The sequence below is a fragment of the Abramis brama genome (genome assembly GCF_963993115.1).
Source record: "Abramis brama genome assembly, chromosome: 1".
Lineage (NCBI taxonomy): Eukaryota > Metazoa > Chordata > Actinopteri > Cypriniformes > Leuciscidae > Abramis > Abramis brama.
In genome coordinates this window covers 46,590,958-46,615,957 of record NC_139963.1, presented here as the reverse complement: position 1 = coordinate 46,615,957, position 25,000 = coordinate 46,590,958, and the positions used below count along the sequence as shown (strand labels likewise).

The 25,000-nt window shown below is 37.9% G+C and overlaps 2 protein-coding genes across 2 annotated transcripts in view; one reads left to right on the top strand and one right to left on the bottom strand.

The window, feature by feature from the left end:
* sphk1 (sphingosine kinase 1) overlaps nucleotides 1–13,366 on the top strand; it is a 26,718-nt gene extending 13,352 nt beyond the window's left edge. Inside the window, exons 2-5 of the mRNA XM_084087031.1 lie at nucleotides 3,068–3,217; nucleotides 5,981–6,075; nucleotides 6,164–6,279; nucleotides 11,860–13,366. Of these exons, the coding sequence (XP_083943157.1) occupies nucleotides 3,068–3,217; nucleotides 5,981–6,075; nucleotides 6,164–6,279; nucleotides 11,860–12,565 (1,067 nt within the window). The 3' untranslated portion in view covers nucleotides 12,566–13,366. The remainder of the gene's footprint in view (nucleotides 1–3,067; nucleotides 3,218–5,980; nucleotides 6,076–6,163; nucleotides 6,280–11,859) is intronic.
* A 2,299-nt stretch (nucleotides 13,367–15,665) lies between these two features.
* The window catches only part of evplb (envoplakin b), a 24,992-nt gene continuing 15,657 nt past the window's right edge, over nucleotides 15,666–25,000 (bottom strand). The window contains exons 14-22 of the mRNA XM_084087020.1: nucleotides 23,743–23,915; nucleotides 23,140–23,318; nucleotides 22,927–23,065; nucleotides 21,866–22,059; nucleotides 21,613–21,763; nucleotides 19,912–19,995; nucleotides 19,720–19,824; nucleotides 19,544–19,636; nucleotides 15,666–19,392 (exon numbers count right to left, since the gene is read on the bottom strand). Of these exons, the coding sequence (XP_083943146.1) occupies nucleotides 15,925–19,392; nucleotides 19,544–19,636; nucleotides 19,720–19,824; nucleotides 19,912–19,995; nucleotides 21,613–21,763; nucleotides 21,866–22,059; nucleotides 22,927–23,065; nucleotides 23,140–23,318; nucleotides 23,743–23,915 (4,586 nt within the window). The 3' untranslated portion in view covers nucleotides 15,666–15,924. The remainder of the gene's footprint in view (nucleotides 19,393–19,543; nucleotides 19,637–19,719; nucleotides 19,825–19,911; nucleotides 19,996–21,612; nucleotides 21,764–21,865; nucleotides 22,060–22,926; nucleotides 23,066–23,139; nucleotides 23,319–23,742; nucleotides 23,916–25,000) is intronic.

The window sequence follows — 25,000 nt, the reverse complement described above, 5'->3', positions numbered from 1 at the left end:
ATCGTTTACTAATGTAACAAGTCAGGCGTTGTAGGGATTTAACCACAGTAGTGTGAAGAAGAGTGTTTTAAACCCCCGTAAATGTGGCAAAATCCTCCAAAACAGAAGACTTTCAGGATCTTATCGTCTTGATAGAAAGTCTGTTTTTTAAGATAATTAAATGTATTATTGTTATTATTGGCAATAACAATATGCAATATAATATTTTATTGTATTTATATATATATTAATTATTTTATTTTAGTGCTGTCAAATCGATTAATCGCATCTAACATAAACATTTGAATCTATATATAATTATATATATACACATATATTACATAAACAAACTTTTATGTGCGATTAATCGATTTGACAGCACTCAAACTTTATTTTTATTTATTTTTAAATCATTTTCTTCAAATCAAGTCTTTTCTTCTCTCTCACAGTTGTCAAGAATAACATTAGAATCAAAGAACGTTCCATTAACAAATTAAGTTCTATTAAATAAAATGTAAGAAATGAATGGTTTATTTTATGTTATTGATTTATTGTCACTGATTCATTCAGCTGAGTTTGGATGAATTGCAGAGGCAGCGCTAGAATGAATAAATCAGCTCAAAATGAAAGGAAGTGCAGGTTTAATGTATTGTGTTCTATTGTGTTTTATTTATTTTGTTTCGTTTTATTGTTACATTTTATTTTATTATTGCATAGGTTGCTATGATTTCATTGTATTTTATTTTTATTTTATTTAATGTTTGCTATGGTTAAATTTATTATTTACTTATTTTATAAATAATATTATTACATTTTTCTGTTTATTTTATAATTGTTTATTTTATTTTTTATTATCTGCTATGGTTTATTTTTATATATTTTTTATATGATTTATAATTGATTTGATTTAAAATTAATTTGTTTTTATTTATAATTTAATTCAATTTTTTTTTTTTCACTGTGAGTTCAGGAGTGATCCCTGCATTCAAGTAATCAAGGCAGTGTTAGTATGAATAAATCATCTCAAAATGAAAGGAAATGCCTCACATATTCCTTTAACCGGATAGATGAGCGGCAACCACACCTGATCATGAATCATTTGTGCTCCAGTGAAACTAAAGAACCACAACTTGTTTGAGACACTCAACCCTTTTGTGGCAGTTAAGCTCTTTCTTTCTGAGGGTTTGTCGTCTCGCTGTGTTTCTTCCTCTTGAAATAGCTCTATCTCACCCTGATGTCGTCGAACCTGTCAGGATTCACTGAAGTGTTCGAAATCACTCCCTATTCCCTGCATTACTCCACTAATACAGTTCACCTGAAGGAGTGCATGGAAACGAGTGAGTGAATTCAGACACTGAGTGCTGCCGCTTTTGCATAGTTTGTGCTGTTTAATAATCATTTCAAACTTAGCAAACTGGCAGCTCTAGTGGTAAGATCTTTTTTTTTTTTTATCTCAAACTCTGTTATGGAAACTATCAATAACCCTAATTAACCAAATTGAATAAATCAAGTAAAAATTAATTTACACCTGTACGATATTACGCTGCACCCACATTGGACCAGCGGTTTGGAAAATGAATGGATGATTCAGTTGTAGGCGCCATCTTCTGGTCAGACGCGGGTATTAGCGGGATAATCCACGGATAGCTGTGCATTTAATGCACGACTTGGAGGCAAAGAACCGCCTGACGTGAAGTGGAGTTTAGTTTACTTGTTTTAATTAAAAGGCACCAGAATAGCCTACATGAAATGGTATTTACTCCAGTAACATTTTTCTGGGGGAGGACCCACCCACTTTTTTTTTTCTTCCGACGCCCATGGACGTTATTATGCATTATGGGTATTCTCTAGCTGTTGAACATCGTACATACGCTCATTATTGCGGTGCATTGTGGGATTGAATGAGTGCACTTGGTAACGTCCACTATGGTTTCGGACACCACTATAAATGGCTGTTCCCTCAAATGGTGCCCTATTTAGGATATAAGGGGTGATTTCAGACACAGCCGAGAATAATAAAATATTATTAAAAATAATAACATATTCACAATGTCCCGCATCTAAACCGCTCCCGGGGAAACAGGTCCGACAAGCTGAACCGGCTGGGTAATAATGTCCTAGGAGAAACCCAGAGCGATCCTGCTGTAACACACAAGCTGTCAGACTCAGAGGAATGATCAATACAATCCTGAATCTGTGTGTGTGTGTGTTTAGTGAGTGTTTATCTGACTCTGTTGGCGTGTGATCTTGCCTGAGGCGCTTTACTCTCACGGTGTGTGTCACACACAGTTAAAATCATGTTCTCAACAGCCAATTATAACCTGCGGATGTCAAAACAACCAGACCGAGAGGAAGAGGAAATTAGTCAGCTGGACAATCTGATAGAGGAATCACTGTAATGCGTGAAAAGAAAAGGAAAATGTAAATAAAATGAAATAATTTAAAAATACATCAAATTAGCGTTTTTACATTTATTTATACCATCAATTTTTTCCTTGGGAACTCAATATGGTAAAAAAAATAATAATATGTGGGATATTTATCTCGAACTCAAGACAGTTTAAGTGCAGTTAAACATGTTTAATTCTGTACACACACAAATTCTCTCTCTCACACATACACACACACACACAGTTCAGTCATTTACTAGAACCTTTAATATCTGTCTGGTCCCCAATATTTCATTATATGTTTTCATTAAAATAGCGAACACTAAACAGGTTACACTTTTGGCACCACATTTGTTATTTACATTTATTTTTATTTACTTATTTTAGAATTAATATTATTGTATTTTTCGATTTATTGTATGATTGTTTTATTTTATTTCTACTTTATAATCGAGTTTGTTTTACTTTATAAAACATTTTTGTTTTACTTCATATTCGAATTTGATTTAAAATTAATTTGTTTTTATTTAAAATTTAATTTAACAATCTAATTTAATTTAATAAAAAAATTCCACTGTGAGTTCAGGAGTGATTTCTGCATTAAGTGCAGAACAGATCAGTGATTTAATTTTTTATTCTGCATGTAAATGTGTTTGTCAGACTCTTTACATCTCTCTCTCTCTCTCTCTCTCTCTCAGGTGTGTTGTTGTCTGAGGTCCGCCGCCCGTGTGGCGTGATGGTATTGGTCAATCCTCAGAGTGGGCGGGGCCAAGCGATGGCTCTCTATAACGGCCACGTTCAGCGGATGCTCACTGAGGCAGATATACCACACACACTTGTCATAACAGGTATGTCACACACACACACACGAGTGTGAGAAGATTTCTCAGAGACTGATTCATTCTTGTAGATAAATGGCATTAGATGATCTGCAGCCAGCAGGGAGTTTCAACTCATCCTCATGATGTTCCACACAGTATGACTTGCTTTTTTTTTACTCAACGATTTGAGTAAATGATTAGGGAATGATCGTTTTAGGGTGAACTGTCTCAAACTTCTGGTTCTGTCGATGTCGGTATCAAACCAGATGTGCTTTTCAAGTTAAAACCTTCTCCTCACACTGTGGCTCCACCATGACAGCGGTTGATCTGTTTGGGGGCTCCATCTTTAGAGTCTCTATCACTATAAAGAGTTTGTTGCCTTATACATAAAACACACTATTAATCACATATGAGTGAAAAACACTCAACACAGAAATGACAAGAGATGAAGAGCTTCACTGTCAAACTGTGAACTCAGAGTTATCTCTGAGAGAGAGAGAGAGAGAGAGAGAGAGAGCTGTTTGAGTGATGCTGCGACTGATCGTGTGTGTGTTGATGCTGATGTTGATGGATCTATTTATACACCCATCAGTCAAATGTCCAGTGTGTGTTTGTGTGTTAGTTGTGCATGATTTACTCTCTCTGTGCCCTTTGTGCTCCAGCATATATAGAGATATAATGAAGGTTCTTTATTGGCATCGATGGTTCCATGAAGAATCTTTAACATCCACAGAATCTTTCCATTCCACTAAAGATTCTTAATTGACTGTTCGCAAAGACCCCCCCCCTTTAGTTACTGTTGCTATGTCCGACAAGCCACGCCTCTCTCACGCCACATGTTCTCACCTCTCACGCAGTGAAAAATACATCGCGGAGCAGAGAGGACACTGACAACGCGCTGACAGACAGGACAGACCAGGTTACTTTTGATATGAAACAAAGTCTCAACTTTCAAATTTGGTCATTTTTTAAAGAAATTTAAACAATAAATACTGTTTTATGGCTCTTTAATGTGTCTGACAGATCGCTGTAGAGCCTCAGTTAAAGCTGCTCGTGAACCAACCATCTCTTCCTTCTAGTTCATTTATAGCATCAAATAAACATGAATGAACACAAGAAGGAATGTTTTTTTAAGTTGTTTTAAAGACGTCAGTACACACGGTTTTTCAAGTTCAAATCCTCCAATGTTAATCTACTAACTCTCCTCTCCTGACTGCTTTGACGGACAAAAATGGCGGATTCGGTGGATTATGATTGGTCAGATCGTCTGTCAATCAAACTCCCTGCAAAGGTGAATTGGAAAGATACTTTAGATTACATTCTTTAGAAAACATGGTTCTTTTACATCATTCATACATACATTCTTTACATCACTGTGAAGACACCCTTTTGGAAGCTTTATATTTAAGAGGGAATGAAGCAGATATTTGCCGTTTGAACGTAAACGCGCGCGTGTGTGATCAGTAACATGGGTCACTATGCTGTGAAGTGTCTCCCTCAATTAACACAATACACCACATCCACACTGAAGCCAATGAGAGAGTGTGTGTGTGTGTGTGTGTGTGTGTGTGTGTGTGTGTGTGTGTGTGTGTGTGTGTGTGTGTGTGTGTGTACACTGCAGTCTCTCAGCTTTAGGCATTTCTGCTGAATCAGTCATTATGAATCTTGACTTCTGCCTGACACACACACACACACACACACATACACTCTCTCTCTTTCTCTCTCTCTCACACACACACACTCCATCAGTGCTGTTATTCACACACTCCATCATTGCTGTTACACACACACTCACAAGATTAAAGCTTCTGACTTACTTGAACTGTGATACTTTTAGAGGAGTTTCATGCATTTTTCTTGAGCTCATAAATCAATTGCTACTGTATATATGACTGTATCATTTACATTTTTTAATTTAACAGATGCTTAAATCCAAATCAACTTACAAATGAGGAACATCACAAGCAAGTTGCCATAAGAGCCAATGATATTCAAAATGTACAATGGCAGGTTTAGTAAAAAACACATGTATCATTGGAGCCAATAAGGTATTTCTGCTTTTGAAAGAAGTCTCTTCTGCTCACCAAGGCTGCATTTATTTGATCAAAAATACTGTAAAACATTAATATTGTGAAATATTAATATAATTAAAAATAGCTGTTTTCTATGAATATATGTTAATAAATATAGTATTTATTATCAGTGTTGAAAACAGTTGTGCTGATTAATATTTTTGTGGAAACCATGATAAATGTATTTGTCAGGATTCTTCGTTGAACTGAAAGTTCAAAAGAACAGCGTTTATTTGAAACAGAAATCTGTTGAAACATTATAAATGTTTTTACTGCCAACTTTGATCATTTTAATGCAATAAAAGTGTTATTTTCGAAATATATATAATGTATATAAACCATAACAGTATACAGTAGTGTTTACATCAAAGAGTACCGTGGTATTACTGTTGAGATGGTTATTATAGTCCAACTAAAACCATTTAAAATATATATTTTCTATGAAAGATTTTTTAATAAAAATAGCAAAAACACACAATTAATAAATACTAAAACTTAAACTAAAATTAAAATTCAAAATATGAATAAAAGCTCTACCCGTATCTCAATGATAGTAGATAAGACCGCTTTGTGAAGCATGTTATCAGATCTCTCTCTGCTGGAGCATCAGGTCTAGTAGACGTGTTTAATGTAGCAGAGAGAATCTGCTCATGAAGTGCATTAACTGAAGTATATTAACTGACTCGTGGGATTGAAATGTGATGTATGATCCATACAGAGCGCCCGAATCACGCTCGAGATCTGGTGAGGAACGCCGACCTGACGCAGTGGGACGCTTTAGTGATTCTGTCTGGAGACGGGCTGCTGTTTGAGGTGCGTGAGGAACGCTTGTGTGTGTGTGTGTGTGTGTGTGTGTGCCGTCCAGCTCATGTGTGTGTGTATGTGTGTGTGTGTGTTTTAGGTGGTGAACGGTCTAATGGAGAGGCAGGATTGGGAAAAGGCCATCCAGACTCCTCTGGGAATCCTGCCTGGAGGTTCGGGAAATGCACTGGCTGCTTCTGTCCATCACTACACGCGGTGAGCATTCAGAGCCAATCAGATTCATTCATTCAGCCAAGACCCGCCCACAAACCCTCTGTTTGACATGTGAAGGGACCAACCACATTCAGCTTTTGTATTCAATCTGAAATCTATTAAATGCAGACAAGTTATGGTTGATGTTAAAATTCTATACCAATGTGTATAAATAAAACATAAACCAGACATTTAAAATGCAGCATTATAATTTACAATATGAAAAAATGCATATTCATTTTGAGATTTGCTAAAGATTCCATGTAACAGTGTTATTCAATTATTATAGATTGCATGTTTATAGATTACATATAATATATAAAATAAAAAATATATAGAATATAAATATATAAAAACATAGGGCTTATAGAATAAAGATGTATGTGAGCTTTAGATGGCAACAAGGGTAAAATTATTGAAAACGAGCCTATATTTAATAATTACATTTTGAATCATTTGATTAGATTGAATTAGATTTTAATGTTGAAGAATATTTATATATTAATGTCGGCATGAAACAGAAGTTTTGCTGGTATTTTCTTCCCTATTGTGATGTATATCCGAGTGAAGCGGCTTCTCGGACAAGAACAAATGTAGGGCGGGGCTTGATTTTGTCCGTGGGGAATTGATTGGATGGTTGTGGTTTGCTGTTTCTTCTTCAATGTTCAAAAAGTCCAGTACTTAAATGTTTTAAAAGTGTTTTTTCTCTGTACATTCTGAAACAAGTACTAGCTAGCATATGATGTAGTAACATTTAAAAAGGTTTAGACAACTAAACGTCCAACTAAAACGTTTCAGAAACAAATGTTCCATGAACGATGTAAAAATAAAGTTTTTTTTCCGAAAGGTATTAAAACATAATTAAAGACCAGGGCTGCGTTTCCCAAAAAGCATCATAACCCAGCGGGCACCTTGATGTCAAAATGACGTCAAAAAATAGGTCAAAAATGAAAGTCATATTGACGTCAAAGTATCGATGTCAATTTGATGTCAAGATTTTGACCTCTGCTGATGCCATTTTGCCAAACAAAAATGTGAAATGCATGACCGTACACTTATTACCAGCTTCACTTAAAACTAACCAGATTTACTGTATTTAACTTTCGGGGGTAATGAAATCATAATCATAAATATTTTTGTATTTTAAAGTCACCATGATGGTGGTTAGCGTTTGCTTTAGTTGTGCTCTTGACCCATGACTTTGTAATATAAAATTTTCTCTGATTGCTATAATTGTGTTTTTAATGCACAATTGTTGTAGCTATAAAAGCCGTGAGATCAGGTGATGTTGGCTGTTCATTGATGATGATATCATCATGTTGTGGCCTGAAGCCTTGATCTAATTCAGAGTCTAATGCTTTGATTATATAGGACTTGTGTTTTTAAAGGTTTATAATAGAAGCCATTTAATTTGACAGTATGAGAGCAATGTTGTTTATCAAATAATATTAATGATTTTAAAGACATTTAGTCCATTAAACTTTTTCCTCTACATTATTACTTAGCCATCAAGAATCAGTGTATGACTCTCAACAATGGTGACAATCAATGAAATGCTTCATGCTGCAGTGCATGCTGGGTACCACCAATCAAAACTCACCCTTATCTCCCAGCATGCATTGCGGCTTTAATAAATTATGCAGCTGGAGTTGATCTGATTATCTGGTTATTTTGTTTGATTGTTGAGATTCATATGCTGTTTCTTGATGTCTGTGTGTGTCTAAGTTCTGCCACAGACTAAAGGGTTTTGTGCACTAAATAGTTAAAAAGAAAAACAAGTATATTGTTTGACAAAACTGTAGGCATGCTGAAGAATCTAATGACTTCTATTATGAATTAAACAATATTAAATAAAATATTAAGTCCTATCAAAACATTAAACACTGAATAAGATCAGAGATTCAGGCATTTACATGATGATATCATCATCATCATCATCATCATCATCATCATCTGATCTCATTTTCTCATGGCTGTTTTAGCTACAACACATGTGCTTTATAAACGCACAGTAAGAGCAGCCAGAGAAAAGTTTATATTAAAGAGTCAAGGGTCAAGAGCACAACTAAAGCAAACGCTAACCACCATCATGGTGACTTTAAAATACAAAATATGATTTCATTAAACCGGAAATTAAATAAAGTAAATCTGGTTAGTTTTAAGTGAAGCTGGTAATAAGTGTACGGTCATGCATTTCACCTTTTTGTTTGGCAAAATGACATCAGCAGAGGTCAAAATCTTGACATCAAATTGACATCGACACTCTGACGTCAATATGACTTTCATTTTTGACCTATTTCGTGACGTCATTTTGACATCAATGTTGATGTCATATTGATGTTAAATTGACGTCAAGGTGCCCGCTGGGAAGCAAGTTGATTTTATAGACCATTAGTGGCTATTGTTCTACGATCAACTTAGGCTTACGATGCTTTTAGTAAACTCAGCCCTGATAACTTTAAACGAACGTTCTATTAATGTTACTGGAATAGCGTTTGTTCGAATCTTTGAGAGAACCTTGACAGAACATTCTGAGAACATTCAGCTGTTAGACTGTGAACAGATATCAGATTGTGATCTAATGGTGCGTTCAAGTCCTCCTGGGAAGTTCGTACAACAAGGTGGGATGTCGTCTTTACGACGGCAAGAGTGTTCAAGTCGCATTCGTCAGAGTAAGATGACGGTTTACTTTCTCTTAATTACTCAAAAATACAGCAAGGTTCTTAAATTCTAGTTCTAGAAAATGAAGAACAAAGAAATGTGCATCAGGTGTGCTTTGCTTTTTTAATGTTTTTTATTAATTTACGAAGCCACTGAAATGCTTGTCATTATTTCATTGTTATATTATAATGCCATCATATTCTGTGCAGGCAAAAAGCCTGACGATCACTGCTAAATACCTTTAAGTGTGGTATTCCGATGTTTCTATCTGACAACTCGTAAAGATCGGGGCTTATAGAGACAATCCCGAGCTTCCCACTCGTATTTACGACATTGTGGTGGCGTTCATGTGCTTTCAGCTCGTAAATACGATCTTTACGAGATGACTTGTAGCCTACGCACCATAAGGTGCAGTGTTCATGCAGAGCTTTATTTGGATTAGTAATCGCCATTATAGTCACCCTGAGCTGTGCTCGTTCAGATGGAGGATGTTCTGCTGTTCAATTTAAAGTTTGCAACGCAAGCACTTCATTACAGAGACGAGTCATTATTCCAGTCATTTCCGTGTTTCAATGAGAGAGAGCTGGATCTCTAAGGGTTTAAACTCATCATCTCTTTCAACAAAAGAATAAAAGTTCAGTTCTGCTGAGAGAGGGGAAACGAACGAAAGCAATAATGATTATGACTTAACTGTTACATCCAGTCAGAGCTGATGTTTGCTGGATCCCGGAGAATAAAGCAGGTGATAGGTTAAATACTCGCTCTGGAGACAAACGCTGACTCTAAACTCACTATAATAGAGTCATTTCTATTCATGAAGATCAGTCAGACCGCAGACATTCACCAGGACACGATTCACACGCGAAATGATTGATTCACCTCTCAATAATCAATCTGTCCACTCGCGCGCAGTTTTGTTGTTTAGCTGCTTGACTTTTATTATCGAAGCACAAGCGCCATCTATTGGGGACTGTGCATAAAGAACATGACGGATATCGTCCCGCCAATCGCCTGTTTGTTTTATATTAAATGTGCTTTGCATTATGGCCCAGTTTTTGGCTTGATGAAGAAGCTAAAACATTATGTCATCAACAAAAATGATAATTCATTTAATAATTATTGATTTTATTGTTAAAAGTTGTGCTGTGATCGACTGTTATAGTTAACTATTTAAAAAAACTGTTTTTGATAATCGAAATAAAGCTGAAATATAAATATAAGATGAATTAAACTTAAAAAGGTACTTACAATTAAGTGAAAGCTAACTTGAAATATTTAAGGTGAAAAGCACATAACATAATTATTAAAACTGAAACTAAAATGAAAACTGTAAAGTTATTTTAATAGTACATCAATAATAGTACATCAATAATTTGCACTCTATGTTATTATTGCATGCCATTTAATGTAAAACAACACTGAGGTGCAAACAGTATCTGCCACTATGTATAAATATATAGCGTCTAACTTCTATTTACAATTATTGCAAAGAATGGCTATATATGGCTATTTTTACTTAGTGTAAATAACATATTGGTAAGAAATGTTTTGTCTGGCCCAACCAGGCGTCAGTAGGCGGAGTTAATGGCCGTTCACACCAAGAACGATAACTATAACGATAACTATATTAGCGTCCACACCAACGAATGATAACTATAAAGATGACTATAACGATAACTATAACGATAACTATATTTGCGTCAACACCAACGAACGATAGCTGTCTGTTATTCTAAGTTTGCGCGCTACGGTTTCAAAGCGTGTACAACGTCATTGTTTTTGCTGTTGTTGCATTTACACTGCTTTAACCAGTAGATGACCTCAGCATGCTGTGTTTTGAGTGAAGCGTGTAATTGAGCTAATAATCTAACAGTGAATTTAACTGACATAGTCAATATAGAGGAATAAAAACACTGCAACTTCAAAGGAAGCAAGACAATGTTGTCAAAACGAGCACTGGATACCTGAGGTAAATCTTTTCACTGTTTATTCAGAGAACGATTGTTTTCCATATCCACTTTCTTGAAAGGGGCCTGACCAAACAGTGGAGGATTTTTCTGGACCTCGGTGATTAACTTCTCCACAATGTCGTCTGCCATTTTAAATGCGCGAGCCCTTGAATTAGAATGGATTCTGATTGGCTGTCAGTGTTTTATCGCATCGTTTGTGAAAGTATGCATGTTTTATTTTCTGGTCCTGGAGCATAATTTCTATCCAGTAAACATCACTGACCTCTGATTATAGTGTTACAGGTTTTGCAAGCCCTATCCGAACGGGACTAGTTTAACATGGAGAGGTGGGGTAAAGTAATAATTACCAGAGCTTCTCAGTGATTTTATTCCCATCCGAATGTGCCATCTCAGTAATTATAAGGGACAATGTCAGTAAAGATTACGCCGACTTTTACCTTCAGTAAAAAGGTCCAGAAAAATGACCTCATGTGATACTAATCCCGTGCGAATACACCTGTTGTAAATATGTACGTAAATATTTTGTCATTTCCTGTTTATAAGTATTTTTCCGCGTTTTTTTAAGTATGGAGACACTTGAAAAAGCATTCAGTTGCGTTCTAGACGCTGGGACAAGTCTGTGGCAAAACTCAAGTGTTTTCCACACACCATTCAGATCAGAAAGAAGATCGAAAGCACTTGTTAGAGGCACGAAACATCTTTAAGCGTTAGATAAGTGCCTATTACCAACACAATCCAATCCAAATTAATACATCGTTCAGCGGGACATAATTGTTTTATATATATAAATATAGGTGTTTGCACATGTGATATCAGGAAGCAATGTAATACACACATGACGACAGGAGTTACCCCTTAAATCGAGTTACCCCTCTAACTTCTGCTGGTTTTACTGAAATTTCCCATCGGAATAGGGCTTATGACTGATTGAATATTAATATTGTGTCTGTAGTGCGTCTCCGGTGTGTGGTGAAGATCTGCTGACCAGCTGTGGCTTCCAGCTGTGTAAAGGCCAGACCTCAGCGCTCGACCTGATCTCCATCCGCCTGTCCTCCGGCGCGCGCCTCTTCTCCTTCCTCTCGCTGGCCTGGGGCTTCGTGGCCGACGTGGACATCGAGAGCGAGCAGTTTCGGCAGATCGGAGATCTGCGCTTCCTCCTGGGAACGCTGGTGCGCCTGGCATCCCTACGGGTCTATCAGGGAAAACTAGCCTTCCTTCCCGCCGAAAACCAGCCGGAAACACACTCCGACGAAAACAAGCTTCACGACCACCTACTGGTCCCGCTCGACCAGCCCGTCCCGCAGGACTGGACCCTCGTGGAGGAGCGCGAGTTCGTGCTGGTGCTCGCCATGTTCCAGTCGCACCTGAGCGAGGATCTGACGGCGGCTCCTGACGCTCGCTCCGATGACGGGACGATGCATCTGTTCTACGTGACGGCGGGGATCTCCCGGGCCGCCCTGCTGAGACTCTTCCGGGCCATGCAGAGCGGGACGCACCTGGACCTCGGCTGCCCTCACCTGGTGTACCGGCGGGCGCGAGCGCTGAGGCTGGAGCCGCTGAGCCCGGCCGGCGTGATGACGGTGGACGGGGAGCGCGTCGAGTACGGGCCCGTTCAGGCACAGGTGCACAGGGGGGTGGCCCGACTCATCTCCTCGTGACCTCTGAACTCCAGCGCTGTTATTAAAGCACAATCCCGACTGCTAAACTTGAACTTCACCTGGTTGTTTGTTTTGAATTGTAACTGAGGGAATCTCACAAAAAACATGGCCAGGTCACATTTCACCCCAAAAATCAAACAAAATTATGTTTTCCATTAAGAAAATGGACTGTTTTTACATTGTGTAGATGGAAGTTAATTAAATTAAACCCCTTTTTTTGTGCAAAACAAAAACACTGTGTAAACTGCATATGATCTAAAAAATATAAGCTTCATCTTCTTTATGTGAAAACATAATTTCATTTCATATTTAGGGTGAAATATGAGCATCTGAAAACATGACCAGGTCACATTACAACCCAAAAATCTAACAAAATTGTTTTGCATTAAGAAAATTTACTGTTTTTACATTGTCACATTTTCATGCCCGTTCAACATATTAAACCCCAGATTTTTTATTTAATTTAATGCAGAAAATCCACTTCTAATTATCCACTTCTTCTTTATGCAGAATCTATTATTTGTCCCTTTCTTTTTAGGGTGAAATATAAGCATCTGTAAACAACATGTCCAAGTTGCATTACAACCCAAAAATCTGAAGATGATTTTTTTTTTCTTTGCATTATTTCGTTTTCATGTTAGTTTAGGATTGTAAACAACATATTTTTATGACAAAACTACACAATACAAAATATCCACTTCAAATCTAAAAATATGAGCTAAAATATCAGCTGAACAGATTTAATGAGATTCATCTCTGATGCTTGTGCATCTGAAAACTTGTCCAGGTCAAATTTCTTCCAAAAACATTAAAATAAAGAAATAAGAAATTATATTTTGCTTTAGGAAAATGAAGACAACTATTAAGATTTTTTAAATTGTGACATTATTTTCTGACCATTTAACTGCTAATTCGTATTGTATTTTTTTACAGCGGAGTAATTAACATTTATTTATTAATTTTGAAATCTAATAATAAACTTGTAATAATTTCTTCTGTTTTTGGGGTGAGGCCTGGTGAGATTCCCGGCCTCTGATGCGCGAGCATCTGTATAATGCTGGAGTTTATGCTGCTGTGATGCACCAATCTTGATTTTCAGAAGTGCCAACGTTGAACATATGATATCGCTGTTCGTCTTTATTTTTCTATGATAAAGCAAATGGTTTAAGTTTTTTATTATTTAATAAAGCATTTTAATGTGCCGCCTTAAGATCCTCTGGGAAATTACATCCCACTTAAAATGAATCTAAATCATAATGACACTTGTGGCTTTCATGTGATTTTGGTCAGAATGAAATGGATGCATTGGGGAATTTCTTTTTCTCTGATTGACAAATACAGGAAGGTTTTTAGTGATATAATGCAACAAAATGAAGCACAAATCATGCATATTAAGTGTGTAACTGGTGGTTGATCTGTGTATTTTATTGCTCTTGTGCTAAAACAGAGAATAATGGGAACTTTTGTTTGTCACACTTTATCATTGCATTTTACATCAACGACATACTAAATCCATACTAAATATATTGTAGGCTACTGTTGAAATTGTAGCGTTTTAGCCAGTCGCTCAATGTCCTTTCAATAATGAAACCTGACCAAAAAATAACAATGTTTGACAAATTTGATTTGCTTCTATAAGTTAAAAGACACATCTATCATTGTTACATTACAATTTTATTTACAAACCAACAAGAAAATCAACAGGATGTTCATAGCGAGATAAAGTTAGCCATTGCTCATTCGCTTACGTGAGGACGTCATCTTGAAGGTCGTTTTCATTTGATATTATTTGAACTGATTTATGTAATTTTAGCGAACAAGATGAAACATTTAGAGAGAGACTAACCAACTAATACCATCACAGAATACACTAAATACAATGATAACACTTACTAATGTTTGTGCTGCTGTTTCTCCAGGATGATGTCACTTCCTGGGTGATGTCGTTAGTTGAAGGTTTAAAAGTTAAATAAACATCCACTCATAACCAAAGCTTGGGCTTAAAATCACCCCTGTGTTCACTTTATTGTGAAATTGAGTTTAATAAAATATTCATCTGGTAGTGATGTTCTGGGTGTTAGAAGTGCAAGTATTTGCATAAATTATATTGAGTTGTAGTGCAAAGAATCAATATGAACATTTTGTAACAACCTTGTACGGACCAGCCAGATGCAGGCTAATGGACAGATTCAGTATAGATGATCTTGTGTTAGTGTGAAATTTGCTAACGTGTAGTTGATTTGTGTATGGATGATCATTTTTGTTTGTTTGTTTTGAGACATTCGGTTTTTGCACAATATGTGACCAGAAGGGATTCTGTGGAGAGCAGAAACATTGGGAATAAAAGTGCTTTGATTTGTTTGCGAATCGGAAATGTGCATATGATTGCAACTGTTACTGTGATATTAAAATTACATTCTCTGTATACTTGAGATATATATATAAATATAAGTAATATATTTTTCCAAGTCATACATTTGTATGAAAAAATAAAGATACACAATATTAACAAAACTTCAGATGGTAAACATATTTATGTGTGTGCATTTATACGTGTATATGTGTTGTCCTTATCTCTAAGTTCATAAATGTGAATCGGTAAAAATACTGAAAATTATATAGATTATTAATATTAGAGTGGAATGGAAATTAATGCTTCTTGGCATTTTCTTGGTTGAAAATATTTAATGTTTAGGCCTTTTTTAAAGCAAAATTGTGTTTAGCTCTTCAATTCCCAAACTTTTTTGTCAGCCGAAACCCTTTGACCTAAAATATTTACTTTAAGGTAATATTTTAATAATTTAACAACATTTTAATTTTCATGGTTCTCTGATGCATGACATGCAGTTTAACTACATCACCTTTTTTTTTGCAAGTTTTGTATTCTGATTTTATTTTTTATTATTATTTTATAATTATTTAATTAAGCTTAAACTCACAAACCCCCTGCAGTTCTCTCGCAAACCCCCAGGGGTTCACAAACTCCACTGTAGAGGGTCGACATCAAGTAAACGAGACTTATCTCTATCTATGCGATTTTTACTGTAGATATTCACATTTCCTAGTTAGAAATACATAGACATTCCAGAGACAGTTGCTTTAGGTATATGAAATAGTATCTTTTATTGTATATGAAGTCCAAAAAGCAATTCCGCCCATTCATCAAGATGAATCAGAAAATAAAAAAGTAACTGAAAAAACATGTTAAAAACAAAGACAGGAAAAACACCTCAGCATGGCATAAAAGTCTCCAGAGATTATTTATCTTATATATATGGGTATTGAAAAACCCCTAGAATCAAAAGTCCCTTGCTATACAGCACTTAAATCTGTTATCATTGTTGTGTGTTGTGGCATTATTATTTGGAGAACTTGTAGCTGGAATAGGTGGCTGCGTCTATGGTGTCATTGGAGGCAGCTGGGAGCAGGAGCAGCCCTGTGCTGTGGTCCCTCTTGCATCGAGCCATGGCCTCCTTATACGTGATCTTTTCCTTCTTGATGGGGTCGATCACATTCTTCACAGAGGCCGAATCATCCTGAAGTCGCTTGACCATGGATGTGTCGATCAATTTTGCGTCAACGGCATTCTGCAGGGCGATCCGACCTGCTCGTTTCGGGTCTACCAGTCCGCCGGTAAGCAGCTGCGCCTCCATAAACCACGTGGCGCTGTCATTAGAGATCCATCCCTGGCGACCGGCTTCTCCCACTGACATACGCTCTTTGGACACAGGGTCTTCAAAACCAGTAAAGGCCTTCTGAGCACTGAGGAGTTTACTAAGATGGCTGGAATCGATCAATCCACGCTCTGCCGCCTTGTGAATGGAGATCTTGTCCTTCTTGTTCAGGTCCACAATACCTCCAGTGGCAGCCTGAGCTTCCAGAAGTCTCATCGCTGTGTCTAGATCAATCAGTTTGCGTGTTAGGGCACTTCGAACAGACATGCGGCTGTCTGTGGTGAGGTCAAGAATGCCAGAAATCGGGTAGAGTTCATCCCCACTGGTGTTCAACTGAGAGTACGAGTTCAAGCTGCTGGTGCTGGAAGACAAGCGGCGGGTCAGAGTGGAGGAGTTGTAGCTGGGGCTTGATGGAGGGAGTGTCTGATTAGTTTTTATTTGTGTTTGTGTTGCAGGGAAGGATGCAGATTTCTTCTCCCCTGCAACCAAAAGAGCAAACTCTGAAATGGACATTTTGCTCTCTCTGTAGCGCTGAAGGTCATACTGGGTCAGTCTGCCATTTTGCAGGGCCGTCTGGACGGAGTACTGCTTTCCACTTTTACGATCTTGCAGAAGCATCGTCTCACCTTCAGGACCGGTGGTTGTGATTTCCTCCCAACTACACTCGAGCTCTTGGAGGTGGATATACTGATTGCGATCAATCAGACCCTCGACGTAGGCATCATAGGGTGACATATCTTTGCCAGTGTCTGGGTCCAGAATGGTGATTTTGGTGGAGACGTTGGTCTCCCTGGTGTTTGTCTCTGAAAGTTGCGATGCCTTTGCTTCTTTCTGGATCTCTATGATAGTACTTTCCCGCTGGTTGATTTGCTCTTTCACCTCCAGGATTTCTCTCTCCAGGCGCTGGATATCAGACTCCATCTTGATGCTTTTTTGCCTGCTGACTTGGTTCCTCTCACTCAAGATTTTGGATTGCTGCTGGAAAGTTATGGTGATCTCCTGCTTTTGAGACTCCAGTCTTCTCAACTCCTGGAGAAGTTCATTTTGCTCTTTCTTGATTTTATCCCTGTAAGCAATCAAGGTGATTTCTTCTTGAGAGAAATTTGTTCTGGTTGTCTGAATTCGAGTTATTTTGTTGTTGAGCCGCAGAAGTTCTTCGTCTCTGAGGGCCCTAGTATTCTTTACCTGGGCAACTTGGGCTCTAAGGCTTTCTCTCTCTGCCTCCACCGTTGGGTCCTTCTCAACCCTGATTATCTCTTTATGGATGATCCTCTCAACAGATTTCTCTTTGGTCAGGGACTCTATCCTGATTTTGAGGTTTCGAATATCTCTCTCCAGATGGGAAATGCTAGCACCCTCGTTGTCCATGTGAGTACGAAACTCAATGATTCGTTTGTCAATTATAGGGTCTCTCTCAACTTTCAAAACCTCCTCAATAACAATCTTTTCCTCAACAGGCGTTGGACAAGTTTCAAGTTCATAGATTCTAGCCTTGATTTGTCTCAGCTCTGTCTCTACCAGGATCTTCTTCTGTCGATCCACAAGTTCCAGTTTTTTCTCCAGTTCCAGGACTAAAGATCTCAATTGCTGCACCTCCAGTTCCAGCTGTCGACGAGTCTTGACAGTCTCTTCCAAAGTCTTGACTAACCTCTCGTGAGCCAGAATCTGACTGGGATCTGTCTGGAGGCGCACAATTTCTTGGACCACGACCCTTTCCTCTGGTTTCTGTCTCTCCATCACAATGTACTTGTTTTGAAGGTCAAACACATGCTCCTCCACTGTTCGGCGCCGCTGAATTTCGTCACGTACTTCCCTCCTGAGACGTTCAGCTTCCTTCTCCAGAAGAGGGTCGTTTTCATACTTGATAAATTCTTTGGTCACCACTTTGGTCTCCACCTTTGATCTTTCAGTCTTCCACTCATCTCTGTCCTTCCGCAGACGAGTCACCCGACTCATAGTTGTGTCAAAGTTCGTCCGCAAAATGGTAAGTTGCTCATTCAACCTCTTAAGTTCTTTGACGATCTCAGGGCTCCTCTCTTCTTTCACCACCTCTCGAGTGACCTCCTTCAGTTCGATCTTGGGCTTTTCGGCACGCAGAGTCCTCAGATCCACCATGATCACGTTTATCTCATTCTCAATGCTAGTACGGCGTCTGCTTATTTCGAGAAGCTCATTTCTCAGACGTCTCAGTTCCACCTCCGTCTCAGGGTCGATTCTGTAGATCTCATGGATGATCTCATTAAACTCTACCTTTTGTCTGATGGTCTCCACTTGGCTGAAGCGGAGCTGAAGGCTGGAGAACTCTTTCATCAAAATACTGTTTTCTCGGATCAGTTCTTCCAGGCTTACACGGAGGGTCTTGGACTCTTGTAGGAGATCGGGATCCTGCTCCACCTTCTTCACCTCCTTGATGATAATTTTTGGTTGTATGGTGGGAATAATCCTCTCCAGGTTATTGATCTGACTCCTAAATTGGAATATTTGATCATTCAGGTTCTTGCATCTGATAGCTTCATCCGAGATCTCGTTCTTCAAGTTAATCACAGTTTTCAGCATTTCCGGGTCCTTTTCCAGCTTCACAACCTCTTTCAGGATCTTTCTCTCTTTTATCACAGGCATCTTGCACTCCAGTACAGTAACTTCTGTTCTCATTTGAACTGTTTCACTCTCGTGCACTCGAATTTCCTCCCTTAGTTTGAGTATGAGCTCCCTGATCCTCGCCATATCCACATCCAGTTTGGGATCGCGCTCAATTTCTGTAAACACCTTTGTCACCAGCCTGGGCTTCACTTCGATAACCTCGTGTTCACGAGTGACAATTTTTTTGTTGACAATCTCAATTTCTGTACGCATTTCGGATCGTTTATTGATCTCTTCGGTTATCCTCCTCTTCAGCATTTCCAAGTCGGCCTCCAGCTTCGGATCACGGTAGTAATGCACAGTTTCTCTTTCTTCCACTCGCTCCACACCTCTCCGACTCTTTAGGGACATCATCCGTTTCCTGTAGGTCGCTAGATCATTCTCAGCATGAGCGCGGCGAGATATCTCATCAGTAAGCTCTTGCTTCAGGCCGTCAAATTCGTCCATGCTTCTCTGCTGACTTTGAAACTGCAGTTGCTGCTTTACTACCACATGGCTTACAATTTCTTCATTCTGTTCATGGGATAAAGATAAAGATTCATTCAGATTAAATAAAGACGTTCGCGGTAGCTTTACACCCAAGAAATTTAGGTCATCATTCAGACTGCAAATATTGTAAGAAGCATTCACTTTTTTATTCCAATGAATGTTGAAGCATCTGTACCTTGTTGATGAGGTCCTTGGCCAAGATCACTTGATTCAGGAGTTGATTATTCTGCGCTGACACTTCAGAGTAAAGGTTCACAACATCCCTTTCCTAAGAAGTAATCAGTTATACAGATATTTGGAAATGTACGTAAACAATAAGTATATCCTGGTCATTATGGCAAAGCAGCCTACCTTCTTTTCCACAGCTTCAGCCAGGGTAAGGTAATCACGACTTTGAAAATTTATTTCTGGTTTTCCCAATGCACTGCGGTATTTATTAAGATTCATATCATACTCCTGGAGACACAGAAACAATAGACTATTTGCATTAATGCAACTGACATTTGAAATGCACAGTGATCATGTTCAAAACGGCCAACTCACGTTAAGAAGACTCTGTAGATCACCAGAAAGTTTGACAATCCGGTTTACATCATCCTGCTTTCTCTTGATGTCTTCAACTGCTCTCTGCAATCAAAAACAAATTTACAGAGTAGGTATTACACAAAATTCCCCAAATCCAATGTATCTGAGATATTTAAAGGTGATGCATGTCATTTCGGCACCACTAGTGTCACTAAACGGAATTGCAAAAATAAAGAGTCAACCTACTAAAAACTAAATTATAGTTATCTGCATTTTTTCCACATCAAAAAAATTACAGTACATGAGATCACATTTAAGATATATCAAAATAATAATAATAATAAATATTAATAATTTAAGATAAATATTTAAGAAACTACTACTATTAAAGGCAGGGTAGGTAGGATTTTTCTAAAAAAAAAACATTCCAAATTTGTTTAAACTGTCTTTATATACCAATACATAATTAAAATGTAAGTACTCTGAAAAAGAGAGTATAAAAATCGAGTGTCTGTAGACCTCTCACGAACTGTTGTAAACACAGCTAATTATTTCCATTCACTCCCACCCCCTCCCTTCTGGGCTCCTTCCAAAGCCACGCCCCCAAAACACATGAACGCGCGACGCCAAACGCTCAGGCTCAGTTGGAAGCATAGACTGTAAAAAATAGGCTGGAAGACGCATTTATTTACCTGAGACGAGTGGAGAGGAAGGAGCGCAGTGCATGCAGTGGCATCATGTCAGAATCACATGTAATAAAATACCTAACTTTATCACTATAAATATAAACAAATAAGATGGCTTTTAGTACTCACTATCAAGCTAGCATATCGATACTGGTAAAGTTTAAAATATATTTTGTTTGATTCGGTAACGATCTATATTTAGGCTATAGGTAACGAGCTATATTTATAAGGCAAAGCTAAAAACAGGTTGCATTGATACACGTTGTTCCATTACCATCAGTTACACTGTGATGAAGGTGAATTTCGTGTAAGATTCATAACATATACAGTGTTTTGCATGTAAGAGTTTCCATGATGAAAACATTGTTGACTCTGATGAGGACTAACGTTACACTCCGGAGACAAGTAGGCTACCGCATCGTCGGTTCGAGGACAGGTCCAGGTCGAGGGCGAAGCTGAGGAGGTCGTTCAAGAGTGCGGGCAACCAGGGTCCGAGGAAGTAGTTTTTGCCTTGTTTGCCTTCGCTGACTGCATATGCAGGTGCTTTGAATTTTGAATGCTCTTTCTCTGCCATAATTTTACTCTTCGTAGGTTCTGCGCCTCTCTTGCACTCCTCAAATCAAACGGGTGCGCGCGCATATGGGCAGATCTTGTAGCAACAGTGGTGGTAGCCATGGTTGCGAGAGTGAGTGACAGTCGCCCAAACCAATCAATTGTTTCGTCCCGAATGGAAATAATGAGCTGTGTTTATTGCAGATTAAAAGGTCTACAGTCACTCGATTTTTAAACTCTCTTTTTCAGAGCACTTACATTTTAATTATGTATTGGTATATAAAGACAGTTTAAACAAATTTGAAAAAAAGTTTTTTATAAAAATCCTACCTACCCTACCTTTAATACTAATAAGAAAAAAAAGTTCAAATTAATTATCATTTAAAATATTTACAAATGCAATATATATTTAATATTTCAAATTATTAAAAAATATATATATACAATTTTAAAACTTGTGGCAATAAAACTTAACACTGACCATTTGAGAGCTTTGCTTGGCGTAGACTTGTGACACACTTTCACCAGGCCAAACCTTGTTGTTGGGCATATTGATGAGGAAAGCACTGAGAGATTGGACGGCGCTGTGAAATTCCTGGTTCTTATTGACGGCCTCTTGCAACAGAGTAGCCCTGTGAAGTAAAACGTTTGCGAATACAGTTCACAAATCTGAAGCATTGTACTTGCCCCAAGTAAACAATAAACAAACAGTACACAATATAAAAGAATATGACCTCTGCTGCAGCTGGCTGTTGATGTTGGAGTAGCGATTCCTCAAGCGCTTGACCTTGGTCTCTTGGTGGCGTATATCAGGGCAGAACTCCTGAAAGCCTTTCTGCAGGGAACTGCACGTCTGCTCTGTGACTTCCAACTCACGGTTCAGCTGCTGAATGTCGTCTTTCTTGGAGGAAACGTCTTTACTCATTTTCTAAGGAAAAAACAATTACAGACATGCAGGAACATCATTACAATGTTTTGAATGAAGGATTGTTTAGAAAGTTGTACCATATCCAAACTAATTTGCGGACGGCCAAAATGCACAAACAGTTTTACGTTTTTAGTTGAAAACGGTGTGGTGTAAACAGACCCTACATCTAAAAAGGAATATGTTTAATATTTAGTTTAGTATTTCCCCGCCATTGACTGAATTTTCCGGCTTTCGGTGTTTTCACTGTTATACGGTAGGGGGCGCTATTACACATCTTTTGAAAGAGTACAGAATCTCCTGATCAAAATACAGGAGAAGACGACACAGAAACAAGCAATCTAATTTGTAATCATATGATTATCAGCATATAAAACATGGACTCAGTCTAATACATCTGTGTTTTGATCATCATTCTGTATCCGATCTGGATGTAGTCTTTTTTCAAAAGCAGTTTTTTGCTCAAAATGTTGCTTTTTTATGAAACTTACCCACATTCATGTGTTGATAAAAGGAAACATGAAGCTAGAATAAAAGTGTGTTATGTTTAAATGCAGATGGGCTGTTCTGTCTTTTGATGTATTGCATATTCTGATAATCGTACAACAAAATATTCTTGGGGCTATGAAAATTTTGTGAAAATGATCAAAATGCTGGCGGTTGCTGGCAACTAAAAAAAAAAAAACCCGCTGGCGGTTTAAAAAATGAGTTAAAAATTACTTAAATTTCTAATTTGGTCTTTTTATCACCCAAATCTATTGTGAGGTATCAGAAGACTGAGTGTATCGCATAATGCACTACCATTCAAATGTTTGTCATCCAGTTTTGAATGTTTTTTTGAAAGCAAGGTGTGTGTGTAAGAGTGTGTACCTGCAGCTCACTGGAGTGGATGCGGATGGCGTTGGGTTTGTCCAACAGGCCGATGTCTTCAGCCAGCTGATCCTCCAGTGCGGTCAACACGCCGTCCACCTTCTTGATCTGCTTCTCCAGGAACATGGAAGATGTGGCCCTGAGGAAATGATCCCATGTAATACCATGCTGTGTCAATTTCTGTGATTTACTGCAAGAGGCATTTTTTCTTACTTCTTAGTGTAGAGATCAGAGAGGGCGGTTATGTCTTCGATCTTGTTGTTGACTTTGCTCAGTTTCAGAGGCAGTGAGGACGTGGTGGGCCCCAGGGGTTTCTGGGATATCAGGGGCTGGATGTCCCTCTGAGCTGATGATTTCTCTGCCTCCAGATTCTTCAGAGTCACGACAAAACTCTAGAGCGATCAAACCAAATGATTGTCAATGTTTTATACTAAATGTTGTATCCACATTGAGAGATTTACATTTGTTTCTGTTACATCCACCATCTGGAGTGCCCTTTATTTCCACTAGATGGATACTTCTCATTTGCTTTTAGGCCATTAACTACACTTCCCATAACCCATTGCCTGGACTCATTATGGTCTCATTACTTCCCCCAGTGTGTGATTAACTCGTTTGTGTTTTCACGCACTCATTGCGAAGTCTTGTATGCTTTGGTTCTGACCTTCTACCTGGTTTCCTGGATTTTCCTGTTTGCCTGTATCTTGGACTCTGTTATTGTTTGGATTGTCTACCCTGTGGTTTTGATCCTTGCCTGTCATATGGATTATGATTGTGGATGACCCCTAATAAAAGCTGCGTTTGGACCCTTCTCACCTCGTGGTCTCTGATTCTGGCGGACAGGTCTCCTACGGGAGCGGCGCGATCTAAAGGAGATCTCATCCGGTTCTGCATGTCTTTCTCTAACTTCAGCAGGTCTGAATAGATCTGGTCCAGCCGGCTGTCAATGATGCCGGCCTTCGCGCTGTCGGGAACGGTGGTCACCGGGACTGTTGGGAGAAGAAAAAAAACATCATTTACGACTCAAATTTAATATGATAAATGTCTTATTGTGCACAAAAATGTCATAATCTTTCACCAAAGTATAGCTGGACGAGCTGCTGCACTACATCAAACTGTTATAAATGATCACACCCTCACAGGTTTCATAATTCTCTATATAACCAGATAATGAATTAATAACAGATTATACAACTACTGTAAGCATATCCAACTTTACCCAGATAAATATAGTACACTCACATCAAGCGATTAATATATAGAAATGTTATTTTAGTTTTATTAATATTTTGAATTAGCTATTATATCTTTCTTTTTATTAACATTAATTTCAGTTTAATTTTTTAGTAAGTTCATTGAGTGATTTTGTCATTTTATTAGATTTTTTTATATTGCTATTCCGGCAAAAATTATGTAAGTTTTAGTTTTAGTTTTTATTTCCAGTTAATCATTTTAGTGCTTAAACTTAAACTTATTCCAGTTTATTACCAAAGGCAATATTTCTAATTTTCATTTAGTTTAAGTTTTTCAACTAATATTTGTATTTTATTTCAGATTATTTAAATGTACTAAAATATTTGAGTTTTAGTTTGTTACTGATAACAACACTCCTATATAACAAATGTAAAAAAAAAATTTTTTTATTGTTGTATTTTAGTTTATATAATTGACAAAAATAACTATATTACTATCGCCCAGCTCTAATCTGATAAATGTGCCTGTGAGGCATGAACAAATTATGGTCACACTTTGGTTTAAGGTCCAATTTTTCCTATTAACTAACTATTATTACACGGCTCTATATTATTTAATTATGCCATCCAGTATCGTGGACTCGCTCTCTCTTGTTTCATACAAATGCAGCTTCGGCCATTTTGACTATTGTTTTGTACACAGTTGGATTAAGATACAAACAGGTAGGATTTTAAAACAGTTTAATCTGAAATCAAGATCTCTTATCTCCATAATTATTTATGTGGCGAAATGCTGTGTAATAAGTGGTATTACTGTAAACCGCATCTCTTATTATGCTCGTCAAGTTTGAACTTGCAGCGCTACAACTGCTCTCTCCGCA